This window comes from Eupeodes corollae, chromosome 3 (assembly GCF_945859685.1).
Source record: "Eupeodes corollae chromosome 3, idEupCoro1.1, whole genome shotgun sequence".
In the NCBI taxonomy this organism is placed as follows: domain Eukaryota; kingdom Metazoa; phylum Arthropoda; class Insecta; order Diptera; family Syrphidae; genus Eupeodes; species Eupeodes corollae.
In genome coordinates, this window is record NC_079149.1 from 114,067,461 (window position 1) to 114,092,000 (window position 24,540).

Below are 24,540 nucleotides of genomic sequence, written 5' to 3' on the forward strand. Positions count from 1 at the left end.
TACGCTTTGCTTATAAAAGAAGCACATTTTATAGAAATTATAAAATAGTTAAAGGTGAAGTTAATATCATAATGTGGGTTAAAAGCTTTGTGATTCAGTATCAGTTCGTCATAACTGTTGTAAATGTCATAGTCATGTCGTAACGTTTATATTTAAATTTTGTTTGGTACTTGAATAAAGACTGGGGACAATAAATAATACTTTCACCCACATCTATAACCTTTCAAAATATTGGTTAGATTTTTATATGCACCTCCATTTGGAAATTATTTATTCTGAAGGTTATTAAGCACGGCTGGAATTCGATATCTGTCAAACGAATTTTTTAAACCAATATTTCAGTTGAAAGTCTGATATTTACTAAAATAGATTTTGGCAAAATTGTGAAGATATTTGAAGAGACTAGACCGGTTACAGATGTTGCAAAGCCTGTGTATTATCATTTCGATGGTAACACTGAAAATATTGCTGCTCTAAGTGAAAGTGTTGCCGAAGTACCAAATGTGTAGCTTCGTCGTCGTTCTCAGGAATTAGGACTGTCTTACGACACATTACGGAGTATTTTGAATTTGGATCTACACATACATCCATATCCAAAGTCAAACTCACACAACAACTGAATCCAGCTGACCATTCACAACGTCGAAGATACGTCGAATGGGTGGTGTTATTTGGGCATCATCCATTAATTTCTGGCTCTGAGCTCCTTGGACGCCATTATAAATCCACAAAAGAAATATAAACTAACTAGCTAACGAAGAAGGCATTGAAGACTATACAGAATCTTGAAATATGATTAGAAAAATAGGAATAAAATCTTTATTTGTTGACTGCTTCAAATGACAAATTTAAAGATTCCTACCAAAAACTCGCATTGAAGTTATGTAAGACTTTTTCGTGGGTCGCTTTCGTAGGTCAAACTTAAATTCATTGAAAATTAAAACATTTCAGCTTGTCTAAGGAATACAAAATGTTGATGATATCTCACACACACTTTATTAAGTTTAAATTTCAAGATAAGAAGAGCTTAACGAAATTTCCCTCTACAATATTTTTCAATTTACAAATTAATTTCAAATTGATGTAATCTTAACATCAACACATCACTATACATATCACTGAATTTTAATTAAAATAAAACCTATACAATTATTATATACACTCCTTTACCCATACATAAATCCCTCCTTAAAAAAATATATTTCAACTTGAAACTTTTATACAATGAAAACCGTAAAATTACCCCCATATACATATTCGTAGTTCGTATACATACCTTTAAAAAAAACAATCCACCAGCTGGTAATAATAATCGATGTGATCCCGTATCGACTTTTAATTCTTGTCCATCTTTATACCATTGTATTGATGGCATTGGATCACCCTCTGCTTTGCAATTTAACGTTAAGGGATCATTTTTTGGCACAGTCACGTCCATAGGATGTTCTACGATGCGAGGATTTTCTCCTGAAAAAAAAGAAACAACAGAATTTATAAATAACACTGAAGCCATAGGTAAAAATTGATTTTCAATGCAAAAAAAATAATACGTAAAGGAAGGTAGGTATATCGAGATTTGTATCTCCATTCAAAAAAAAGGATAACACAAAAAATATAGCAGGAGCAGATGCATACCTACACTACACATTTCAGAACAGCAACCGAAAAAAAATCAACCTTATCTAGAAAAATCCATTAACTCATCAATTAGTAGGTTGAATGAACAAGAAATACCCTTTGTATTTGAAGTGCCTCAATAAGTTGCAGGCTTTTGTTGCTTTGTGAAAAATATTTAAAACTCTTACTTACCCAAAAAAATTTAATAAATATTAACGAACTTTATTTAGTTACAACTCTCAAATAAACCTTTGTTTGTGATAAGCTGGGAGTGGAAGGTATGAACATTCCTTAAGTGTTAAGAAGGTAGCACCAGCAAATGTGTTAAACTTTTTTGTAACGAATCTATAAACGTTTATAAATTATATACTTTCAAAACTTCTACAAACCTTTTAAAACACCTAGAAACTTTGATATTCTCAACTAAAACCCATAAAACTTCAATTTTTACTGAGTTTTACTTTCAAATATCTCAAAAATCTATTTTAAGACAGTGTTGAATATTATTCATCATTGACAATAACAACTATAAGTGATCTATTTTATTAACTTTATGCCTTGATTTGAGATAATTTGTATCATACCAAGACTTCGACAAAACCCAAAAACTTAGATATAATTAAAGCAATTGCATAAAAAAGAGGTTTTTAGAAATGTAACAGGACTTCCAGGACTTTGAAAGTCTTCTCAAGCTCAGTTGTTCTTAACGATGATATGTCTCAACAACCTGATTTGAGTTTTTTATAAATTCCAGGACTTCAAAAAACACACAACTTGTGATCTTTCAAATATCTCTCAAAACTGTTTTAATATATATTTTTTTCACTTTATAGGACTTAAGAAATTCCACAGAACTTAGTCTTCTATAACTCAAATCTAAGATAATAATTTATTTTTTTCCAATAGAATAGCTCATCCCATCCAGCTCCTATAAATTTTCCTGCTAACCTTTTGCTCCCTTAAAAAAAACCCTAAGTCCATAAAATGAATGTCCTCACCATTTATTCTCGCTAGGACCATCAACACTTAAAAATTAACTTAATTTCCAAAAAAAAAATTGAGGAAGAAGGAACAAATTTAAATAATCAAAACAAATAAAAAATACCAACAACTTAAAAACTCTTAAGTCTGAAAATAAATCGAACATAACATTGAATGACATGATGTTTACAAAACTCTAATAGAAATTCACATCAATCTTAGATAAATATTTTTAATTGAAAGGGTAGATGCCTAACCTCTAACAGCTAAGTCTTATAGCCATAAGGTAAATAGTCGTCAAAAAAGGACCTTTATCCATTTATTTCATATACATTTAATTTAAATCGTCCCTACGTTTATTCCTTTATTAATTTTTTTGCTCCTAAAAATAAAAATTAAAAATTTCGCCTTTCATTTCCAATAATCGTAATCCCTTTTATACCTTACATCACTTCCCAGTCCCCTCGAACTTCTAGCGGAAAGAGGGATATATCCTCGCTTTGAATAGAATACAACAAAAAGAATCTATTTTATACTCATAAATATTCACTCAAGGTATTTTTTAGTTCTTAAATAATGCCTTGTTTATACCTTCCGGCGCGGCGTTTTTCTTCGCCGTGCGTCACCGTCATCGTTGAACCGGAGCGCGCGGCAGCAAACGTCTCAAGGACATCCTTAAAATCATCATCAACAACAACAGCAACAACAGTAATCAAAATATATACAACAACAGCAACTAAAAATAAAAAGGACGAGAAACGTATTTTTGCCACATAATTGAATCCGAAGCGAATTTAATGGCAGATTTATGGAATAATGGAGTGGGAGTAAAGTCAAATTAAGTCCTGGCATATTTATACAGTTTTATTATTTTCTTCTTTATTTTTTTTTCCTTGTATATATAGAACCAACAAAAGAGAACAAAAGATTCCAGGACAAAAATCAACGACGACGACACAATATAAAACGTCGTTCCCGCAGTTATGAAGAAAAATTGGATGATGGGGTAGTCCTGCGGGGGAGGGGGTTAGGGTATATAGAGAATGGGAACAGAGAGGTAAATACATAAATCCGCCCAAGAGAATTCATGATAATTGCTGTTGTCAATTTGCAATTTTGTTCGATAAATTCAATCTGACCTTAGTTTCGTGTTCAATTAGATGTCGTTTATGGCGAGTTGCTATGTTGTATAGGTACCTGGTACCTCTACCTATCTTCATCCCCCTCCTACTTGCAAATTTTCAGCTAAAGGACCAAGGACGATTTGGTTTCTTATATAGATTCTACTGCTCTTCTCTATGTATTATGGTATTTAAAATATTTAAAATTCCAAAAGGTATTTCTCTCTTTAATTTAACCTGGAAATTCGAATATCCTTATGCTAGGATTTTTCAGTTTTTTTTTTTTTATTTTTGTAAGCCTTATTTAAGTTTAACTTTATATCTCTACTCTATTATGCATGTTTGTATATATAGATAGAGTTACCTATTCTAGCTACCTTTATCGTCCTGCTTGGCTTGGTATGCAAATTTTCTTTCTCCATATTTCTCTAGTTATTTTAAGGATAAGAATATATAGGTAGGTACTTTTTTTTCTGTTAGATTTTTCCCTATGGTTCATTTATTTCGAAATTGCACAGGAAGCTGATATAGAGACAATCGGGATTTTTTTTTTCTGTGTGTGCTCTGCTTTACTGTGTAATAGTGAACCCAAAAATCCTTAAAGCAAAAAACAGGAATTTCTCTAGTAACTGTGTAACTGGGTGGCTGTGGCATAAGGAATGCTGCAAATCTCTGCAAATTGCAATTATAAAATAAATACATTCCTCTTTCTTAACTTCTCTAAATTTCTATATCGTCTTCTTAGGTATCTATGCTCTACATCTACATACATATAAACATGAATATGTATGTATGGCTGTGTGTGTCTTTTTGTAGGAAAATATTTCAAGCTTTTTGTTAGATATTCGAGAGGAAGAGTATAAAATTTATAAAATCTCCCTGTCTCCATTTTTAAACGTTGGGCTTTACATTTTCTGAATAGTAAAGCTAATAGAGAAAAGGACATGACTATAAGAGGTAAACGTTAGGTATTTGAATCTCTGGAAAGATGAGAATTCAACCCCCCCTAAGGCCCTTTATAATGGGTGCGAACAAGTTTGCATAAAATTCAAATAATCGTGGTAATTTATTTAAGAAGAAAAAAACTACCTGTACATTATTGTATACAAAGGTATTCAATGTCACCTTTATTGCTCCCTAAGCAAATAAGCACAAACAAGTTTGGGTCAGTAATTTTAAGGTTATTTGAATTTGTCGAAGGATTTTTCTTTCACGTTTTATAGAAACTATGGAAGCTATGGAAGAGTAAATATAGAAAAGGATTAGTGATATATTTTTTAAGGGATGTTTTTTTGGGTTGTGTCGTATTAAATGAGGGTGACATTTAAGTGACATTTTTAGTAACATTAGAATATAATTGAGGTAATTTAATAAGGATATATTTTTTTAAAGCACGTGTAAATTTGATTTAACAGACGTTGTGTTATCCTTTTATCTATGGAGGTGGTATGAAGTTTAAATCAAAGTTTCATTTTAAGAAAAAGTATACGCCGTAGTGAACCACTTAAAGTATAAAATAGTTACTTTTGAAGGAGAATGGAAATAGCAAATAATTACGCACCGAAATTAATGAAGCATGACTTAAATTATCCAAAACAAGGAATAAGGTATGGAGGGAGCAAAGTTGTTGGTACGAGCTAGTCTTGCATAAAAAACTTCACCGAATTTCATGATATTATAAGAAGTGGCATAACTAATAAAGATAGCTAAGACAGTGTAAAGGGAGGGAGAGGAAGAGGCAGAAATTAAAAAACACAGCTTGTAAAACGCTCTAACATTTCCATTGACACTTCAAAACTTTTTTTCCAATTTTTAATGACTTAACAAAAAGGAAAAAATATTTTGCAAAAAAAATTCAACCAGTTTTCATGTTCTCCTATTTTTTGTATTGAAATTCTATTGATCATTGGAAACGAAAGTATAGCATTGATTTAAATTTTCAAAGTTTCTGGTGATACAAGAAAAAAAAACAAATTTTTGGTTAAATTTACATACCCCCACTTTTAATTTTTTAAGACTTTTAGAAAAACACTAATGAGAGTTTCTATTATATTTTATTAAAAGTAGGATTTTAACATTATCACAATTAATAAATAAAGTGCAATGCCACGCCCACTTTTTTAGAAAAAATTTCAATAAAGATACAATATTCTACATTTTTAAGGCTCAATTTCTGATTAATACATTTATTGAATAAAATATTTTTTATTTTTGTTTTTAAAACCCTAAACGCTGGTACGGTTCGAATATGTCACCAGCTGCACAAAACTGTGTTTTTTTGTGGGTGAATTGAGAGCTCTTGAAATGTTTCTGGCTGATATTTACTCCAAGATCGACAATTCTACTTATTTACTTACCCCGACTATATTAACTAAACACACCATAAATAGGAAAAAGCGCGCGACGAACTTACTTAACAGAGAACGCTTTTTGATACTAAAAAAATTTTAAGACGATTCGTTGTTAAATTATAGACCAAATTGAAGATGTTTGACAGTGAAACAAAACACGAAACGTCCTTCAGCTGTTTAAACCATTGTTGCCAAAAAGATAATAGCTAAAAAATCACTCTTTATTTGAATTTTTAAGAGCATGATGTAGGCATGTGTTTTTCCCATCAGATCTTAGCCAGTAGATTTCTAAGAAACCTTTTTATTTATTATTTGTTTCAATCTTGACTGTTACAGAGATTTCAACCATAAAGGATTACATTTACATTTTGAAATAGCTCTAATGTATTTGAAACAATTGGGAAACACTCAATTAACACCTTTGTTATGTTTTGATAACTTTCGAAACGATTCAAAACTCTAAAGAATCTCAAAAAAATATATCAAAAGCATTATTTCAAAATCTAAACTACCTTTCAATCTCTCTTCATAAACAACACAAAACCTATAAAACAACCAGTTATTAGTTGCAAAACAATTTCCATCCAAAGGCAAGTATGTATATTCTTTTAGCCAAAAGCCAAACAAAAGGTAGGCACTTGATTTGAGTGGATATATGAAACGAAGTCTTTGCACCCTTTTATATTATTCTTATTCATTCATATTCCCGCACATATAAAATCCTTACCTGGCTATATCCCAGAATAATCCTGGATTGCAATAGGTAAAGGTATGTGTTTTGATATGCTAACAAAATGCACGTCCATGAGTCAACAATGGAAAGCACTCAAACAATCGGAATGTGAGAATACAAAACACAACAACGATTGTGTCGTTCTTGTGTGATTTTAATACATATCTATATATATTTATGCTATATAACACACTTCACACTCCGAAACTTCATGGCATAACAATCTTTAGGTATATGCCTACTATTACGTGTCTGAAGAAGGTGTCCTATTCTAGCACTCTTTTGCATATATTGCTCTGCATAAATAAATAAGCGAAGAACCAACATATCTTGCAAAAGAAAGAAAAATTGAAAAAAAAAACAAATCCATGCAAATAAGGAGGGAAAAAAATGAATATCAGGATCCTGACACGGCCAGATGAAGATGACAACAACGTTTGCTTGGGGGTTTTGCAACAACAACAACAACATCAACATTTCTCTCTGTTTATGTCAGAGACAAAAGCTTCCTCGTTCCTCCTTCTTCCGAGAGGTGAGATTGAAGGTATAGAAATATACATACATCTGAATGAAGGTACAACAGGATTGTTTGCACATTTTCCTTTATAGGGATATGGAATAGGTGTACCCTAAGAGCATCAGCTTCCTTATACCAGAGTATACCAACCAAGCAACCGAATCTATCTTCTAATGCACTAAAGATGAAGCACTGTCATACAAACACCCAGCACACCGTTATATGAGCGGCAAAACTATGACGATGAAGCTGCTGCTGCTTCAACTTCTCTGATGATGATGATGATGATTGTGATAACCTGGAATAAAGAGGTCCTTTTCTTGATATGGTTTTTGCTTCATATATATCTCAAACGACACTACTACAACGAATACGGACGATGATCTATAGAATTAGTTCAGTTGACGTTTTCTACCGGAACTGGAATTCTAAGTCATCAGGGTGGTCCTTAAGCAAATATCCTTTAAGATAAAGAAGAATACAAAAAGAAAAAAAACTAGAAAAGAAGGAGAAAAAAAAAACACGAACGACTTGTATTTATTTAGCTTGTTAGAGCGAGAGTTTACGTAGTTAGCTCAGGTGCAATAAAAAAAGAACACATAGAAAAAACAAGGAAGAAAAAAAAACACAACTTTACTTTACGACCCCAAGACCAAGAGAGTTTATCATCATCATCATCAACCCATCCTCATCCTTGCACTCTGTGCTATATTTACCTTTCGACCACCATGTAGGAGAATGATAGAAGTCAAGTGGAATTTCGTCCTTTTATTTAAGTTTGTTTAATGTTTTTTTTCTTCGTCTGTTTTTGTTTTATATATACGTTTTCTCATTACACAGGATGTTTGGTTGATTAAGGTTGAATAAAGCAGGACTCATGATGAATGTGAGAAAGGAATCCAAAAGGCAACTCTGATGCGAGGGCTAGCAAATAGGTTTTTATTATTCTACCTCAACCTCTCTCTACGTGTGTGTATAAAAGGCTTGTACCTAGTGTCCTGACCACATTCCCATACAAGACTGTACGAATTATTTTTACCTTCATGCGAGTAAAATATCGGCGAACACAGTTGGTGGTCTTCCCACCGCCGGCCGCCGCCACATACAGATAATGAGAATACTTTATGACATTGACTGGTTGTATATTCTTTTTGGCTTTGGAGAATTTTTGGTTCCTTTTTTGTGCTGAAGGATTCAAACAATTTTCCGTATGAATGTCACGTTTTATCACCACTTCTTATTGTCTTATATACTCGCTCGTATATATTAATTAACTTTTGCCTGCAGATGATTCCAATAAAATATAAAAAAGGTGTAAATAATCTTCCAAAAAGTAGGTATATCATACGCACATACCTTGCGCTCAAACATCAACAAAAATAACATCCTTGATAACACCAAAAACAGGAGTAAATATTATTAAGTAGGTATATATAGGTTTAGAAGGACATGCACGCGTCAGGCATCCCTTCTCCTCACAAATTTGCCTTCAAACAAAATGAAACTTCATTAGGGACCTATCTCATATGACTTTGACTTAATTACAAGATATAAGCAAACCAAATCCTCCCATCATCCCCATCCTCATCATAAGAATCAACATTCTCACACAGGAAGACAAAGACCAAAATGCCTTCAGGCCAAATAAACACAGAGTAAGAGAGCTTCCTTTTCTCCTTTTCTTTATTTCAACAGAAAGAAAAAAAAACGAAAACACAAACATAAGAGGTTCGTTTGTGCGAATTTCGTTTTTGGGGAAATTTCATTTGATTTGTCCTGAGGGCCATTCAAATATTTGTACTGCGTTTTCTTATACAAGTATGATATGGCACATTCCTATATATCTACATATACGACACCTAACAGAGACAAAGAGAACGAAAAAGAGAGAGGAAAACAACGTCGAAGGATATACGACAACAAAACTCCAAAAACCACTTTCGCACCACCACAATATACATTATACACATAAGTATATTTATTTTCAAGGAGACACTCGTAGAGTCTCATGTGTATTCTTATATTATTTTCCCTTTCCCTTCATTTGGTTATACTTACCTCTAGCTCTATATATAGTAAGCATAAGCACACATATTAGCATAATTTAGTTTAGTCCTTTACCTTTCCCTGAGGCTGCAATTATTCATAAGCGCAAAAATCAAAGAGGTCCTTTTTTCAGAATTCATTTTCTTCTTTACTACTATAAGTGTGTGCCGTTTGTGTTGTTTTTTCACATCACACACACATATATACATATATAAAAAAAACAAACACCTACAATAAGTAGGGACAAGCATAAGTTGGATAAGTTTTTACTTATGTGTCTTAAATTTATGGTTACCATTCATTTAAATACGAATTAAACTGGGAACGTATTAAAAGGAGTTCGAATTAAATGAATTGATCATTTGAAGGATTTTTTTGCTTGTGTGATTATTTTGAAAACGAATTTTATGTTGAAAAGTTTCGTTCCTTTTCTTAAAGGCTCTCTTGTTCAAAACCAAAAATTTTGTTATTGATTCAAAAGAGTTATGATCAAACGAGTAAAATGATTGAATCTTTTGAATGGTTTACTTGATTTATTTTTATTTTCGCTCTTTTTTTATTGTTTTATTTATTCAAAAGAGTTCAGATAAAACAAGTATTGAATCATTTGAATGATTCTTTTCGTTAAAATTACAACATTTATAAAAATTGTGTGGATTCGTATGAACAAAATTTAATTTTCTGATTGATCGCAAAAAAGTAAGTCCAACAAGCAGAACACTATCTCCAAAAGTGGGATGAACAAAACTTTTTGAAAAGAATAATTTCTCAAAAAATCATGTTAGCTTCTTTTTTTCAAAATATTTACAATTTTTACAAATATAGTGGGTGGATCAAGTGGTTGAAATTTCACTCTAATGAACATTTGTAGTTCGTCACGAAACGTTACAAATTTTCCCCAAAGATGGCTCTTAAAAAATAGTCCAATACTTATTAGTATACAATAATTTAAGAGGGACAGTCATAGAATTTAATTCAAAATCTTCGAGTATCTATGAATGTTTGTAATTCTAGAATGTTATCAACTTTTAAGAAGCTTCAAATATTTGGCTTAAAAAAAATCCCCAAGAATTAAAAATTTTCCCAGCTAAAATTTAATGAATTTTTTCAACAAATTTTAAATTCTAGTTCTCATTGACTTGGAGAAAAAATTTTTGAATATCAAGTGAAATTATTATCCATATTAATTCGGAGGGATTTTGTTTATATTTTTTATATTTTTGGTAAAGCACACAAATATTTAAAAAAGGAAACCAATTTCTCTAAACATACATTTTCTCACTTTATGAAATTTCTCCTGATTTTTAGGGAAATTCCTCTTGTTTAAAATATTTTCAACCAAAACAAATATTACAAAAAACAAAACTTTTCTTTCAAAAATACAAATTGAGAATTTTCCGTAAAAAAAAGATAGTTCTTAGGCTTGGGAAATTTCTTTAACTTTTTTAAGGAAAAAAAACAAAGCATAACGTTGGCAATCATGTCCACAAAAGTACAAAAGCCCCAAAGTAGGAGTAACTAACCAACAGGAATATTATCTATCTATTCTATCTCCAAGGTTTTATAATGCAAATGTAAGGACACTAAAAAGTTGAGAGATGATGCGAAGCGATGGTTGGGTCGGTCGTTCGGTCCTTGGTGCTTGGTTGCTTAGTCCTAGAGTGGAGCCTTGATGCACTATACTGCAAGTGCGGCGGCGGCAGCGATAACACATGTTATTCTAGTCGTGTGCATATGAAATTGTACGCTTGTTGCCACTTGACACAACAAAGTTAAAATGTGTAGATATAGAAGCGCACGTTCTTCTCTTCGGATTGGGGGTCGTCGTCATCGTCGTCGTCGCAGGAAGAAGTGTCCCGGAAAAGTAGCCCTTTAAAGCTGTTTATTCAGCTGAGTTAATTTTATTCGAAATTTAGTAGTAGAAGAGTTGAGTTTCCAAGTACAAACATACACACACATCTATATTTATATAAATCCACCCTCGTCCTTGATTCCCTTATATTCGCAACATCAACTACAACAACAACTGCCACACTGATCAGGATTCTGTCTAAAAAGCACTAAAGTGCATGGGGTTTGAGTGTTGAGGGAGTTGGGGTAAAAACTTTTCACTTGCATTATTTTATGTTGTTTTTCTTTTATTTTTTGAATAAAAAAGTATTTAAGTTTCAAGATGATGCATTCGCATCGTAAAAGCTAAAAAGATGAAATTTTTTAGACATCACAAAGATACATTTAGTAGGTAGGTTTTTATTTATGTATAGCATCATCAGAGCAGCAGGTATATGATGATGACGATGAAGAGAAGTAGTGAAGCGCAGAGCATAAACAAATATGACATGGTAAGTTTTTTTTTTGACGTTCGTTTGAAAAGTTTTGCTTGCGCCTGGTGAGTTGAGATGTTGTTGGAAAAGGAAAAGCCCTTAAGTAGCGTTGGGCTGTCAATTTGAAAATTATCATTTAACTGAGAATAATGACTACGATGGCGACGATGACGACGACGATGGCAAACGGCAGCGACGACGACGATGAAAAGTGCGGATGCGGAGGTGGAGGTTAAGTGGCTTTTAATACTTCCTGATGAATGCGATATACCTATAAAGTACCTATAGTGTAAGCGCGGCAGGGGAACGATGGCCTTTAGAGATATAAAATATGCTTTTTTGGAAAGATGAAAAGGTGTTGTGTCTTGTGCGTTTGGTTTTGGTGTTTAAAATATTAAATAAGCTGACAAAGTTGTTGACAGAAGTTAATTTTATGTTTTTGTTGCTTTCTCTTAAGAGTGTCTCTTTTTCCCTTTATAGGTTCAAGTGAACGATGAGTATAAAGAAGTTTATGTAGTAGGTATTCATTCCTGCCGATATGGTAGGAGCGATTAGGTCGAAAAGAGCCTTAAGTAAACTAAAAAGTGTAATCGGATTTTCAAAAAGAGCCTTTTTGATAAAAAATAACATAAAATTTATACTTAAGACTTAAAACTTGGGTATTTATGGAGGTTGTGTGTATTTTTTTTACGATGGTGGATCATTTAATGAAAGAGTAGGTTTTTCTTTTATGTAAAATAAATATGATTTCATTAGTTTTATATGGTAAAGCTTAGACTGATGCAAGTTTATCACCGAAGAGGAGATCAGTTAAATTCTTTATTATGGAAAATACATCGAGAAAAGCTTCTAGTGTTTTTTGTTTGCCTTAGAGGATTATTGAAACTGTTTGAAAATTGATGATAATTTGATTTTTAAACTATCTATAAATAATGTTCTTAATGTTACGCCAACGTTTTAGAGAGGGTTAAAGAAAACTGTGTATGCAACACATTAGCAAACAAATATTTCTTTAAGTTTCGATTCGATACAACAAATAAAAAAAATAACATTGAAGATTTACTTAGGGGAAATTAATCCGTTCAGTCAAATAAAAACTGATGCGGTATTGATGTGTATATGATGGACGGATGTGCATCATTATGCAAATAGGAAGACATTTAATATTGTTATATTAAGCTTTTAAGTTTAGAAGATAAAAATTGGTTTTAAGGTGATTTTTGAAGAAGCAGGTGTTGGTTTATTGCTATAAGCATCACCCACCAGATGTAGGTTTATGGGGTGTTTACCATAGTTTATTTCTTAATGGTTTACGTACTTTCACGGAATCTAAATTATCTTTAGTGGGTGTAGTCAAATGCACAATATAAAAGCCTTAAAATCAACAACAATTGGGAACAAATATTGGAATCTTTTAAGTTGAATTCCGTTGCACTTAAACATTTTTGGGAGAGTAAAATCTCGCGATTACAAAAAGCTTGAAAACTTTAATGATATAGAGTTATGAAACTTGTGTTCATTTCTAACTTCATAAAGAAAGTTATCGTAATCGGTCCGATTTATCAAATTGTAAATGTTAACTTTTCTCAACGTTTCAATGTCCTCAGAAACTAAATCAAAGATTTTTAGAGAGATATCTGTGCGTGCGTTTGATCGTATGAATGTTAAAACTTCCGTACATTCAGGAAACCATACCTCAATAAGCGGTTGAAATATCGTCCTCAAATAAATTTTGTTTTACATAACATCGAACGATGCAGACACGCCTTTTAAAAAAATTAACTGGGTGTATATTTTTACAATAGCAAGTTAAAGAGAGAGTGGACATTTTGGCTGATGCAAAATATCTCACGAAACTAATATAAATTTTATATTATAAATAATCGTGATATAGTTTTGAAAAACCCTGAACTAACGTCTATACTAAATAACATAGTTTTGATTATTCAACAAAATTTGTAGAAAAATCCCATAGTCAGTTTTTTTTATAAAAAAATGAGAATTTACTAAAAATATTACGCAGAATTGCTAAAAATCATGTTCCATTTTTAACAATAATTTGGTTAATACAATTAATATGATGCATGTTACTGCCGTCTGCCTGATTGACAACTAAAAGTTTACCTTTATATAGACTAAAAAAGAAAGTGCAGTAAGATCAGAACGCTTCATTTAAAGTTTGATCTATAGTTGAGTGATGTTTTACAATATGCATATAACTTTGCGACTTCCATTTCTTGTAGAAGGCTTATGATTTCAGTATTTGAAAGAAAGCCACTGCATAGGATACGTATAGGAATCTAAGCAGTTTTTCCACTTGTTCATATTTCCGACCTCTCCAAGCTTGCGTTGCATAAGAGATAACTGATTCCGATACAGCTTCGAAGGCCCTCAATTTACTGGTATGCGCATTTTCCTTCTTACTAAAACATAGCTCCCATGCTACGTTCATACCTGTTTACGCCTTAACAAGTTTTTCAGTGGAATGTGTTTCCATGCTCAAGTTCTTAGTAAAGCAGACACCTAGATATTTGTATTCTTTCAACAACTCTACTCTTTCACCATTATAGTGCCATTGCTCGCTTGCATCCGATCTTTCTCCGACATTCTTAAAAATCATCACTTTGGATTTACATAAATTTACCATTAGGTTCTACATTTTACAATATTCAGCAAGCTTATTTATCATTAGCTGAAGAGACTAATGTTAACGCCTGCGTACTCGATTCTTACTGGTAATGCTTCGACGGTATCATCAATGAAGAGTGCAAACAAGCTTTGACTGAGTGCACAGCCCTGTCTAATTCCTGATTTCGTTTGGAACCACTCTGATAAGCATTGGCCATTCCACACTGATGTTTTAGTAGTCTTGTATAAATGTACTGTACCGAACTTAAGCGATATTCCTAACTGGAAACAAGCTTTGAAATCAACAAAGAATGCAATTAGTTTCTTATTTTTCGATAGAAATATTTTTATACTCCGCTGGATTGCTGGCAGTGGAGTACAAAAATGTGATCGACGGTGGAGTATCCCGATCTGAAGCCAGTTTAGAACTTCCTGAACAGATTATTAGAGTAAATCCATTGATTTAAACGGCTAAGCAAAATTTATGTTAATATCTATTATGACGAGTTCATCAATTTTTGTTAAAGTTGTATAAAATTTGACAGACGGGCCTCTTTTTTTATGTAAAATTTCACAGTAAATGTTTTGTTCAATTTTAAAAAATATTTTTTTTTCAAAGATCAGACTATTCAAATTGAAACCTCTTATTGGAAATCTCAATTCCACATCTTAATCGAAAGGTTTTTGTTTCAATAAAAAGGAAATTTTAAAAATTCTTCTTCTGGCAACACTCTCAAATTCCTCTTAATTTATTTTATTATACAAATCCAAGAATAATAGCCTTGGTTTCTGTTTTTTCCGCATGAAGATAATCTATATTCATTCGGAAAACAAGAAGTTATTTATTCATACGATAAAAATATCCTTAAATCTCATCTCCTTAAAAAATCATCTATCTACTCCAAAATTAAGGCCTATATTCATTCAAATCATATTCAAGCCTTATAACATATATGAATATAAAGTTCCTAGCTGCTTTTTATCTCATTATATATGTATGAGTGCTTGTATCATATTTTTTTTGTTGTATATGAGAAACCAAAGTCCTTTTGTATTATCTAATCTATGATAACCGCACGATAACTCCGCAATGGCGAATAAAACACAAAAACAACAACAAAAAAAAAATGATGATGTGATGAGTTAAAATGTTAAATATTTCATAAAATTTCTTGTGAGATGTTTTTCGCTCTTCATATTAAATCTGTTCCGGTTTGTTTTTGTGGCCCAGTTTGATTTTTTTTTGAAAAGTACAGAGGCTCTTCATACAAAATCTAGAATACAAAAAAAAGTACCGCAACAAGGACGAAAGAAAATATATCTAGCTTTGATAACAAGATAGGTTTTTATGGGATTTTATCATATAAAAGATACGATCAAAATGGTTTGAGTGGTGAGGCTAGATTTTTAGAGTATCTATGGTTGTTCACTCAGTACCCACCCTAGAATGTACATTGTACATCTACTCTATATTGCGGCAATCTAAATGCCGCTGTTTTTCTAAGTTAATTCGGCTTTTCAAACCATCCAATAGCAGCAGCAGTATAGAAGCCTCAGCATCAGAGGCCCATATACTCATCCGCTGGATTGCTGATGTAGTTCTATATCCATCCCATCTCTCCTATGCTCTTAAATAGTCCTATATGTATGATGGTATGGGGTATATTTCAAACCGAACAGCAAAAAGGATGCAATACGTGCTAGGATTAAATTGAAATTCTTGTTTTTTTTTGCTAAGTTCGGAGTTCTGGGAATCGCCCCCGACTGTGTGAAGCTTGCATGTTTTATTCGCTGGAATGATGCTAACGATGACTAGGATGATGCTGATGATGATGACGATGAAGAAGATTTACCCAATTTGGTAAATGTAGGCCATCTGCGGATGGGAGCTAGAATGTTTTGAGCTGAGTTGATGGGTGGGCTGTTATATAGGGTGAGGGAGAATATCCTATTTGTTCATTCCACATCCTCCATCATTTAACCAACTAGAGATAGAGCGAGTTCAACTCAAAGGAACGAATATATTTGAATAACTGCGTGACTGGATGCAACCAAAAAAAAGAAACCACTGAGAGTTAGGTTTTATTTTAACACACAAAACATCAACAACAAAACTCTAGCAACCAAATATACGAACCACTATATCCAGCTTCTAACAGGAACCATTCTACCACGAGCCGCCTCCACTTTCACCACCACCCCACCACGCCTCTCAACTCTTGGCAAAAAAAAATACGTAGGAAAACAAAAATAAAACCGAGAGGAATAATCTTTTACTAAATCCTAGCTTTTCCATCGTTTTAAGGATTTTAAAAATGGAAAAAAATTAGACTTTTACTGTGAAAAATTGACTTTTATTTATTTACGTTTTTTTCGATGAAATTTTCTATAAGTAAGCTTTTTATGATTTTTTTGTCTTGTTTGTTAAAAATGTTTTTTATTTTTAATGAATAGAAAAAAGTTAAGAGGCAAATGGAGTAAAAATGATAAAAATACTTAGAACCAAAAAAAAAAAAACAACGTTATCAAACATAGCAGCTTTTTGTTTTACTTTGTTAATTAGGATTGTGTGCTAAAATTGCAAAAGAAGCACGTCAAGATGGATTAAAGAAAGTGCATCAAATATTGCTCTGCACTTTGATGAAGAAAATTTACGTTGCACGTTTGAAAAGAAGTTGTCCTTTTAAAGATGTTTTTTTTTTTATTTTATATATATAAAGTTAAGTTTAAAAATTTACTTTGAAAATTATTGAACATTTTTCAGAAAAAGAGAGTTTTTTTAAACTTCTGGTTTATTTAATTTCAATTAGTTTTTCTTATGAAGATTTTAACAATTCTGTTTATATAAGCTTACGATAGCGAGTTTGACCTGTTTTTTACTAGAATTATAAACTCGAAATAGAATTTGGCTCAAAAGAAGCTACATTCTTAAGAAAAATGTAACTTAGTTAGTTGAAAAAACAAAATAATATAAATGAAGCATTGAAAATCTTGTAATTTGGCGTTTTTCAATAACTGGTTTCATTTTGATATTGAAGCAAATGGTCTTTTTACAGAAAACGATAAATGTTCTTTTTATCGTAAGGTACGTATGAAGGCCAAATTAAATAACCAACCAAAAAACCGCTAAGAACATTGACATTTTTCTGCATTTTAAGTACCCAATCAGTGAAGAATCTTTGTAAGGTATTTTCAAATAATAGGTTTCATTTTGAATATAAAGTTATTTGATATTTTTCAGCAACGAAGCACATTTTCCTTTTTTGGATATGTCGTATTTGGAGTTCTGAGAATCCTCAAGTAATTGAAGAGAGGCAATTACATCCACAAAAAGTCACTGTTTGGTGCGCTCTTTGGTCCGGGGTTGTGATTGGACCTTACTTCTTCGAAAACGACAATGGAACGAATGTTCCTGTAATTCCGAGCGATATGGTCATATGATAACCGACTATTCTTGCATTCTACTGAAGAATGCGACTTGGAGAATTTGTGGCTTCAACAAGACGGTGCCACATGCCATGCAACTTAAGCGAATATGGCTCTTTTGCCAGAGACATTTTCTGTCCGCTTTATTTCTCGTCGTGGCGATATCAACTGGCCACCAAGATCATGAGATTTGACACCGCTGGACGTTTTTGTATGGCTACGTAAAAGACTTTGCTTATGCAGATGAACCTTTAACTCTTGAGCACTTCAAAACCAACATTCGTCAAGTTATGGCTGAGATACCAACCATCATGTGTCAAAAAGTGGTCGAAACTGACGTTAAAAGAAACGATGCTTGCAACAATTCGCCTGGGAGTCATTTAAACGATGTTGTGTTTTATTTACGTTTACTTTTGAAGCCGCAAAATGGATGACCCGTTATAAGAAATATCATTTAATAATGCTTTTATTTTGATTTCGATGTTGTTTTTTAATACTTTAAACAAATTACTTTGTTTTTGAATTATTTTTTTAAAACTTTTTCATTTTTATAAAACAAAACCTTGAAACCCAAAAGCAGCCAATTTTAGAAACAAATACATGCGACTAAGTCGTCTTTAACAGAATATTAGCTTATGATACATTTTCAACTTAACAACAACCTCTTACATTAAATCCTAAACAATTTGAGTGCTGTTTGAGATTTCGAGACATGTTTCTGTGGATTTTTCAGGATTTGAGAAGTTTTTCAGGAGAGCAATCCTACCTTTCCTATGCATACATACTCCTATTTTGTGGTAATATTTTGCTCATTGTGAAAGGTTTGCAAAGCATCTTTCTTCCTATTGTTTTATGCATAGTCTTTTTTTTTGTTTTTACTCTTGCTAAAGGACATAACTCTTTCTTCATGCAGGATGCAGGTTGCAGGACTGATTGATTTTAATCATGGGAATTGTGTTGAAAGAAATACGAAGCACCTGAAAAAAGGACTTCTCTTCGACTACACACGCACATTCATCAAATCGAACTGTGTTCGTTCGCAGGACAAATAAAAACAACACAACATACACACAGCAAAAACAAAAAGGACAAACTAGCAGAGATGGATGTTGAATCACTTTTCATTGGGATAAAATTTTTGAATTTAGTTCCTTTTTTTTCTTGGTTTTTGTTGATTTTTCACAGGAAGCTCCGATGATGCTTTTTTAAAAGAGGGAGAAAAGGACCTTTTTTTAAATTTTTTATATTGAGTGTTATGTTCTGAGCATTGGTACTGGCTTTGGAGGTAGGTCTTTTGTTGCTTTTTGATTTGGCGTGGGATTGTTAAATACTGCATCAGCAATGCTAGAAGACCATCAAACATCAGTCGTTCGTCGTCGTAGTATTGTATTAGGTTTATTTGTGTTCATTCTTTTTTTGGAAACTTGGTCTCGCCTCCTGTTCATTTGCTCTTCAGAGGGAGAGTTTTATGTATTGGGAAAAAATATCCTTGGTTCGGGTTTTGCATCTATCTATAGTAAGTCCTAAGTGGGTTCTGAAATATCCTTTATCATTCTTGGGGATTGCATTTGGGTATAGTTGTTTGATTTTTTTTTTGTAAAAGGTATGTGTCCATTTTGCTTATGGACATAAATGCAAACAGGTGCAGAGGTACTGAATTGATGGCATCAGCTTCCTAGTTTTTGTATAGTTGGTATCGTTTTATGTATGTGTGTAGGTATAGAGCTTAAGTTTAGTTATTTTTGTTTAGTCTGGTTCTGATGTATAGTTTGCCCTAATGGAAGTATGATTTTGAATTGATATGTAGATGGGTACAGAAACTACATATAGGAACATTTTCATAGACATTTCAATGTAAATTTAGGATTTTGCATTTTTGTATGTTATTTTTGATTTGTTTTTTAAGGAATCACAAAAATGTTTTGGGTACTTCTTTCCATTACATGTCTTAGTTAAATTGAATTCTTAAAATGCATACCTCTTGTTTCTTTAGTTAAATTTATGATTTTATTTTGTTCAGTGGAAGATTAAGGCACTGTCAGAAAAATATTGTAACTGAATTAAATTGTTTGAATTTCGAATCGAAATTTCAAAAACAGAAACTTTTTTCCAAAACGAAACAAAATTAAATAAAATTTATATTGTTCAATATATTCCAGTCTTTAAAAGAATTTATATAGCATTTTTGTTAATTTCAAATAAAGAAAAATATATAGAGACTTCAAACTTTTTTTTGTTGTTTTCATGTTTTTGAATCATTTTTAAATTTCGTTATTTTTGTCATGTTTCAGTTTGTTTTGAATAAATGAAATTAATGCACACAAATTTTGCTGTCTTGACTCTTTTAATTTTATAAGAACTTAAATATACATAACTCATTTTTGTATGTAATACAATTTTTATGCATCAATATCCTCAATTTTTCTCAGGATACTTGAGTAGGGAAATTGGTTTTAAAAATTATTGATATATTTCAGCTATTAATGTTTAATGAACATAATAAACAATTTCTCCTACGATATTGTGTATAAAATGAATAACGTTGATCTTAACATATTAAAAATTTGGACCAATTTCTATAACTTTTTTGTATAAATAAATAATAACATATGATTTTTGAAAACTTCATTCGTTGTTAAAAAACATTTTTCTTTGTAGTATTCAACTATTTTAGAGTAAAGGAATAACTTGTCCTTAGGACCTTCGAGTCATAAAATATTTTTTAGAATTATTGGTGTTTGTTTTTTAAACTCTTAAACAAAATTTGAAACTTGATTATTTAAATAAAAATGTTAAATTAAAGTCGTAATACAAAATAATAACAAACAAAAGTTTTATTTTTTTAAATTTTAGTTTAAAAACATCCTGTCTAAAAATATTGATAATATTGATTGGTAAGCAAAATGTATTCGAAAGAAGTTGATATCTTCACTCGATCTTAAGACTTGCCTAACGAAAAAAGGGTTCTCGACATGTTTCTTAAATAAGTGATTTAAATTAAAGAGACCTTTTACTAAGAGAAATGTCAACATTTTTAATTTTAAATAACGCCCGATTTTAATGACTTTGAGTGATATTAAGTTTTTGCAAATATTAAGATTTTATTTGTTCAGACAAATCACGTACCTTCACATAGCTCTCAAAACGTTTGGTAAAACAAAAATAAAACGATCTTTACCTTTTATTGATTTAATAGCTTAACTTCACATTTGTGTCCTTTTAAAGAAATATAATTAAATATAAAAATTTGAATACCATTTCTCTGTCATCGAAGATTCTCTAAAAATGTATGTAATGGAAGATTAGGTTAGGTTAAAATTGCTGTCCGTGATGGATTAGGAAACAATAAGGCCAGTTTAATGGCTCATTGTGATACCACATGAAAATTGAGGCTTTCTTCAAGCTCAATATGAAACTAGTTTTATAGTCCCTTACGAAACGTGAGGGGCTAATTATGTTAATATGATTTAGATCGTTATAGAAAAATTCCCCTATTTAATTCTTGCGTTTTTGAGCTAGAGCATGGCATGTACAGAGAAGGTGAAGAACTGTTTCCATATCTTCCTTATCTAGAAAGCTTCTGCAAAAGTCATTTGAGAATACGCTAACTGCGTGGCGGGCTTTCCTATTAGACAGTGTCCGATTATGACACCTATTATCGAGCTTATATGCGATCTGCTTAGAGATAGCAAGCAACTTGAACGCTTTAAATATAGTGTTGTTGTGACCTGACATGTGGTGATGATATTCCAGCTGGTGTTTACCTTGTTCATAGCGTCCTGCATAAGCAATAGTTTATAGTAGTGATTGGTGCCATCTCCATTAGAGATGGTCGGCAGTTATGGACTGTTGTATAGGCAATGCTTGATTGAGTGTTGTAAGCTGCATTTATTACTACCAAAACCTTTTTTTCAAGCTTTTTTGACCCATATATTGGTATATTCTCTAAAACCCGAATAAAATGATTTTTGCTTTTTCTTGATTTAATACCTCCACTTTACATTTGTGTCTTTTAATGGAAACATAATTAAATACAAAACATTTGAATTGAAACTGTCAAATCTCTGTCATTGAAGATTCTCTGATAGTATGTACCGGAAAGATGACATCGAATTTTTTAACCTCCGTACTTTTCAAACAACATTTTTTAAAAATTACTTTTTAAGATCCAACAACATTTAAAAAAAAAATAGACTTGCAGTTATTAGATAACCTTTGATCTGTTGTTCATTATTTGTTGCCAAATAGAAATTCTTTGAATAGCTTAAAAGAACTATTTTTAATATATGCACATCAAAAAAAATCAAAACTGTGTTAACAACCAGCTGATCATTGTTACAAAAGTATAATTCCCTGCATTTCCTTTTTTAAATAACTTCAAATTCTCTCTTCAAAAAAAAATCTCATTTTAACGAATCATCCCCTCAGGAGCCCGCATTTATGAGTATATTTATAATCAATATGCACAGCATGAATAAAACTCTCAAATCCCCTGTACAATAATAATAATAATAAATACGTGTCTGATAATGTTACCTACAAACACACACACACAAATACATACATTGTAAATGTGTATTGTAAAGTGTATAAAATGTAGATATGCATATTAATAAATCTTAGGGATTATATCGTGAACTTACACCATATTACCCACATTTAATAGTTTTTTAATCTTTTCCGAAAAAAAAATAGATAAACATATTAATATTTTGTTTATTTTTAACATTTTACATAAATGCTTCCTCATTTAGTTCCCTCAAACACAAATATAGAACAGAGTACATAAATGTATTAAATGTCTCCCTATTTAAAATGCTATAATAAAGATACCTAAGTAAAAAATTATGTATATTTTTTTAATCCGTCAACAATGTCATTAAAAAAAAGAAAAACATTTTTCTCCCGTCAAAGTCAAAGTTTATCAATGAAAACAATTTATTTCCGAACATCCAAAAAAAACAACAAGATTGAAACTTGGCTCTGAAATATTATACCGTATCGGAGTATAAAAATACACGACATTTTTTCTTCTAACGGAAGAAAATACTTAAATACTCAAACTGTAAAAAAAACGAATTCCATAATCAAAATCTCATAAAATGGAAATTATGAATTTTACCCGGAAAATTTTGTCCATCACGTTGTTGTAGTTAAGTCTTATATAGATGCTCGAAAGGTATACAAAAGATACAAAAAGAAATTCATAGAAACTTTCCAGTGCAATACAAAGAAACACCATCCACTACTATTATACAATGTTGTCCATATGATAATGATGATAGACATACAAACAAAAAAAGGATTTTTAAGTTGAAAAATTTCATGTTGAGTATGCTAGCTGCATAGTGTTATAGTAAATATTGTAACATTGTTTTAGATAGGTCGGACGTACCCTCCTCTCTCTTTCTCTCACTCTTCTAGAAAAAATCACTTTGTAACAACATACCGATACTGAATACCATGCCAAAGGTCAGATAATGTTAAAGTGCAACACAAAATACCTAGACTCAAAAAAGAAGACTTCAATGAAGAGCAAAGGAGCAGCAAGTTGAAGAAGAACGGCAGCAGAAGCAGATGAAAAATTTAAACAAAATGTTTATCTCTATTCTACACTGTCATGATCAAATTTCAACCATAATGTTTTTGTTGTTTTTATTGTTGTTGTTTTTGTACCTAGCTATCATCCTTGAAATACAAAATCGACTTTAGTGTTGCAGTTCAGTTTTTGTTTGAACCATCTTTACCTACTCTAGATTGTTCTTCTGCTTCTTAGAAGAAGAAGTCCTTTTTTTAAGTTACACCACTCATGAATTTAAACAAAAACAACAACAACTACAGCACAAAAAATAGTACAGTTTGTATCCTTTTTCAGGATTTTACTTATATGTAACTATCATATGTGTAGGTATGTTGAATTTATATGGGAAATCAACCATCCGCTAGAAAATTTACCGCTGACAACTAAATGTGCAGCAAAAGGTTTTATATATATTTTTGATACCTATACCTACAACTAGGACGACGAGAGATGGCGACGGTATGAGTATGAGTATGTGATGTATGTATGTATATTCCAGGATATGGCATCACGCAAGTGGAAATAGAATTAATGAAATTTTCATCCTTGTCAGTGAATTCAGATGAATCTCTATACACTTCTCGATTTAGGTACCAACATACATATAAATGTAATGCTCCTTCTTTTGCACATCAGGGCGCACCACATTTTAGTTGAAATTCTATTATACCACCACCATCCATATCCTTACACTAACGAAGCAGAGTGCAACGACGACGATGATGACGACGGTGATATGAGATCTCTGGGATACGGTCGGTGGGGTGTATAATAAAATATACTGCAGGAAGGTACATTACATATAGCCACGGGGGGCTGTTAGATTTTCTAAGTTAAACTAACTGAGAAAAAAAGACAAAAAAAGAAAAATCGAAATAATAAAAAATGCAGAAACAACACAAAATCAACTCCATGTTATAACATTGATATGGTTAAGGTTTTAGGGTAAGGGTTTCGTTTGGGGGTGAATTCTTCCCTTTATTGTTTTTTGTTTTCCTGTTGTAGTTGAAAATGATGCGATTTTCGATCCAACGAAGCATTATTACACATGTGTAATGACATTATCCTTTAGATTGTCCAAATTTCCCATAGGTATACGGAAGTAAAATAAAATGAAGATTAAGGAGAAGCAGAAGAAGAAGAATAAAATCCCAGTTGCAAAAATGTTGATGAGATGTGGTTTTTGGCAAAGGGTGGTTTGAAAAGATTGAAAGT

At 31.8% G+C, this 24,540-nt stretch overlaps 1 protein-coding gene across 1 annotated transcript in view; it reads right to left on the reverse strand.

Moving 5' to 3' along the window:
* LOC129951551 (protein sax-3-like) overlaps positions 1–24,540 on the reverse strand; it is an 85,112-nt gene that overhangs the window by 33,868 nt on the left and 26,704 nt on the right. Inside the window, exon 2 of the mRNA XM_056063761.1 lies at positions 1,277–1,467. Coding sequence (XP_055919736.1) covers positions 1,277–1,467 — 191 coding nt within the window. The remainder of the gene's footprint in view (positions 1–1,276; positions 1,468–24,540) is intronic.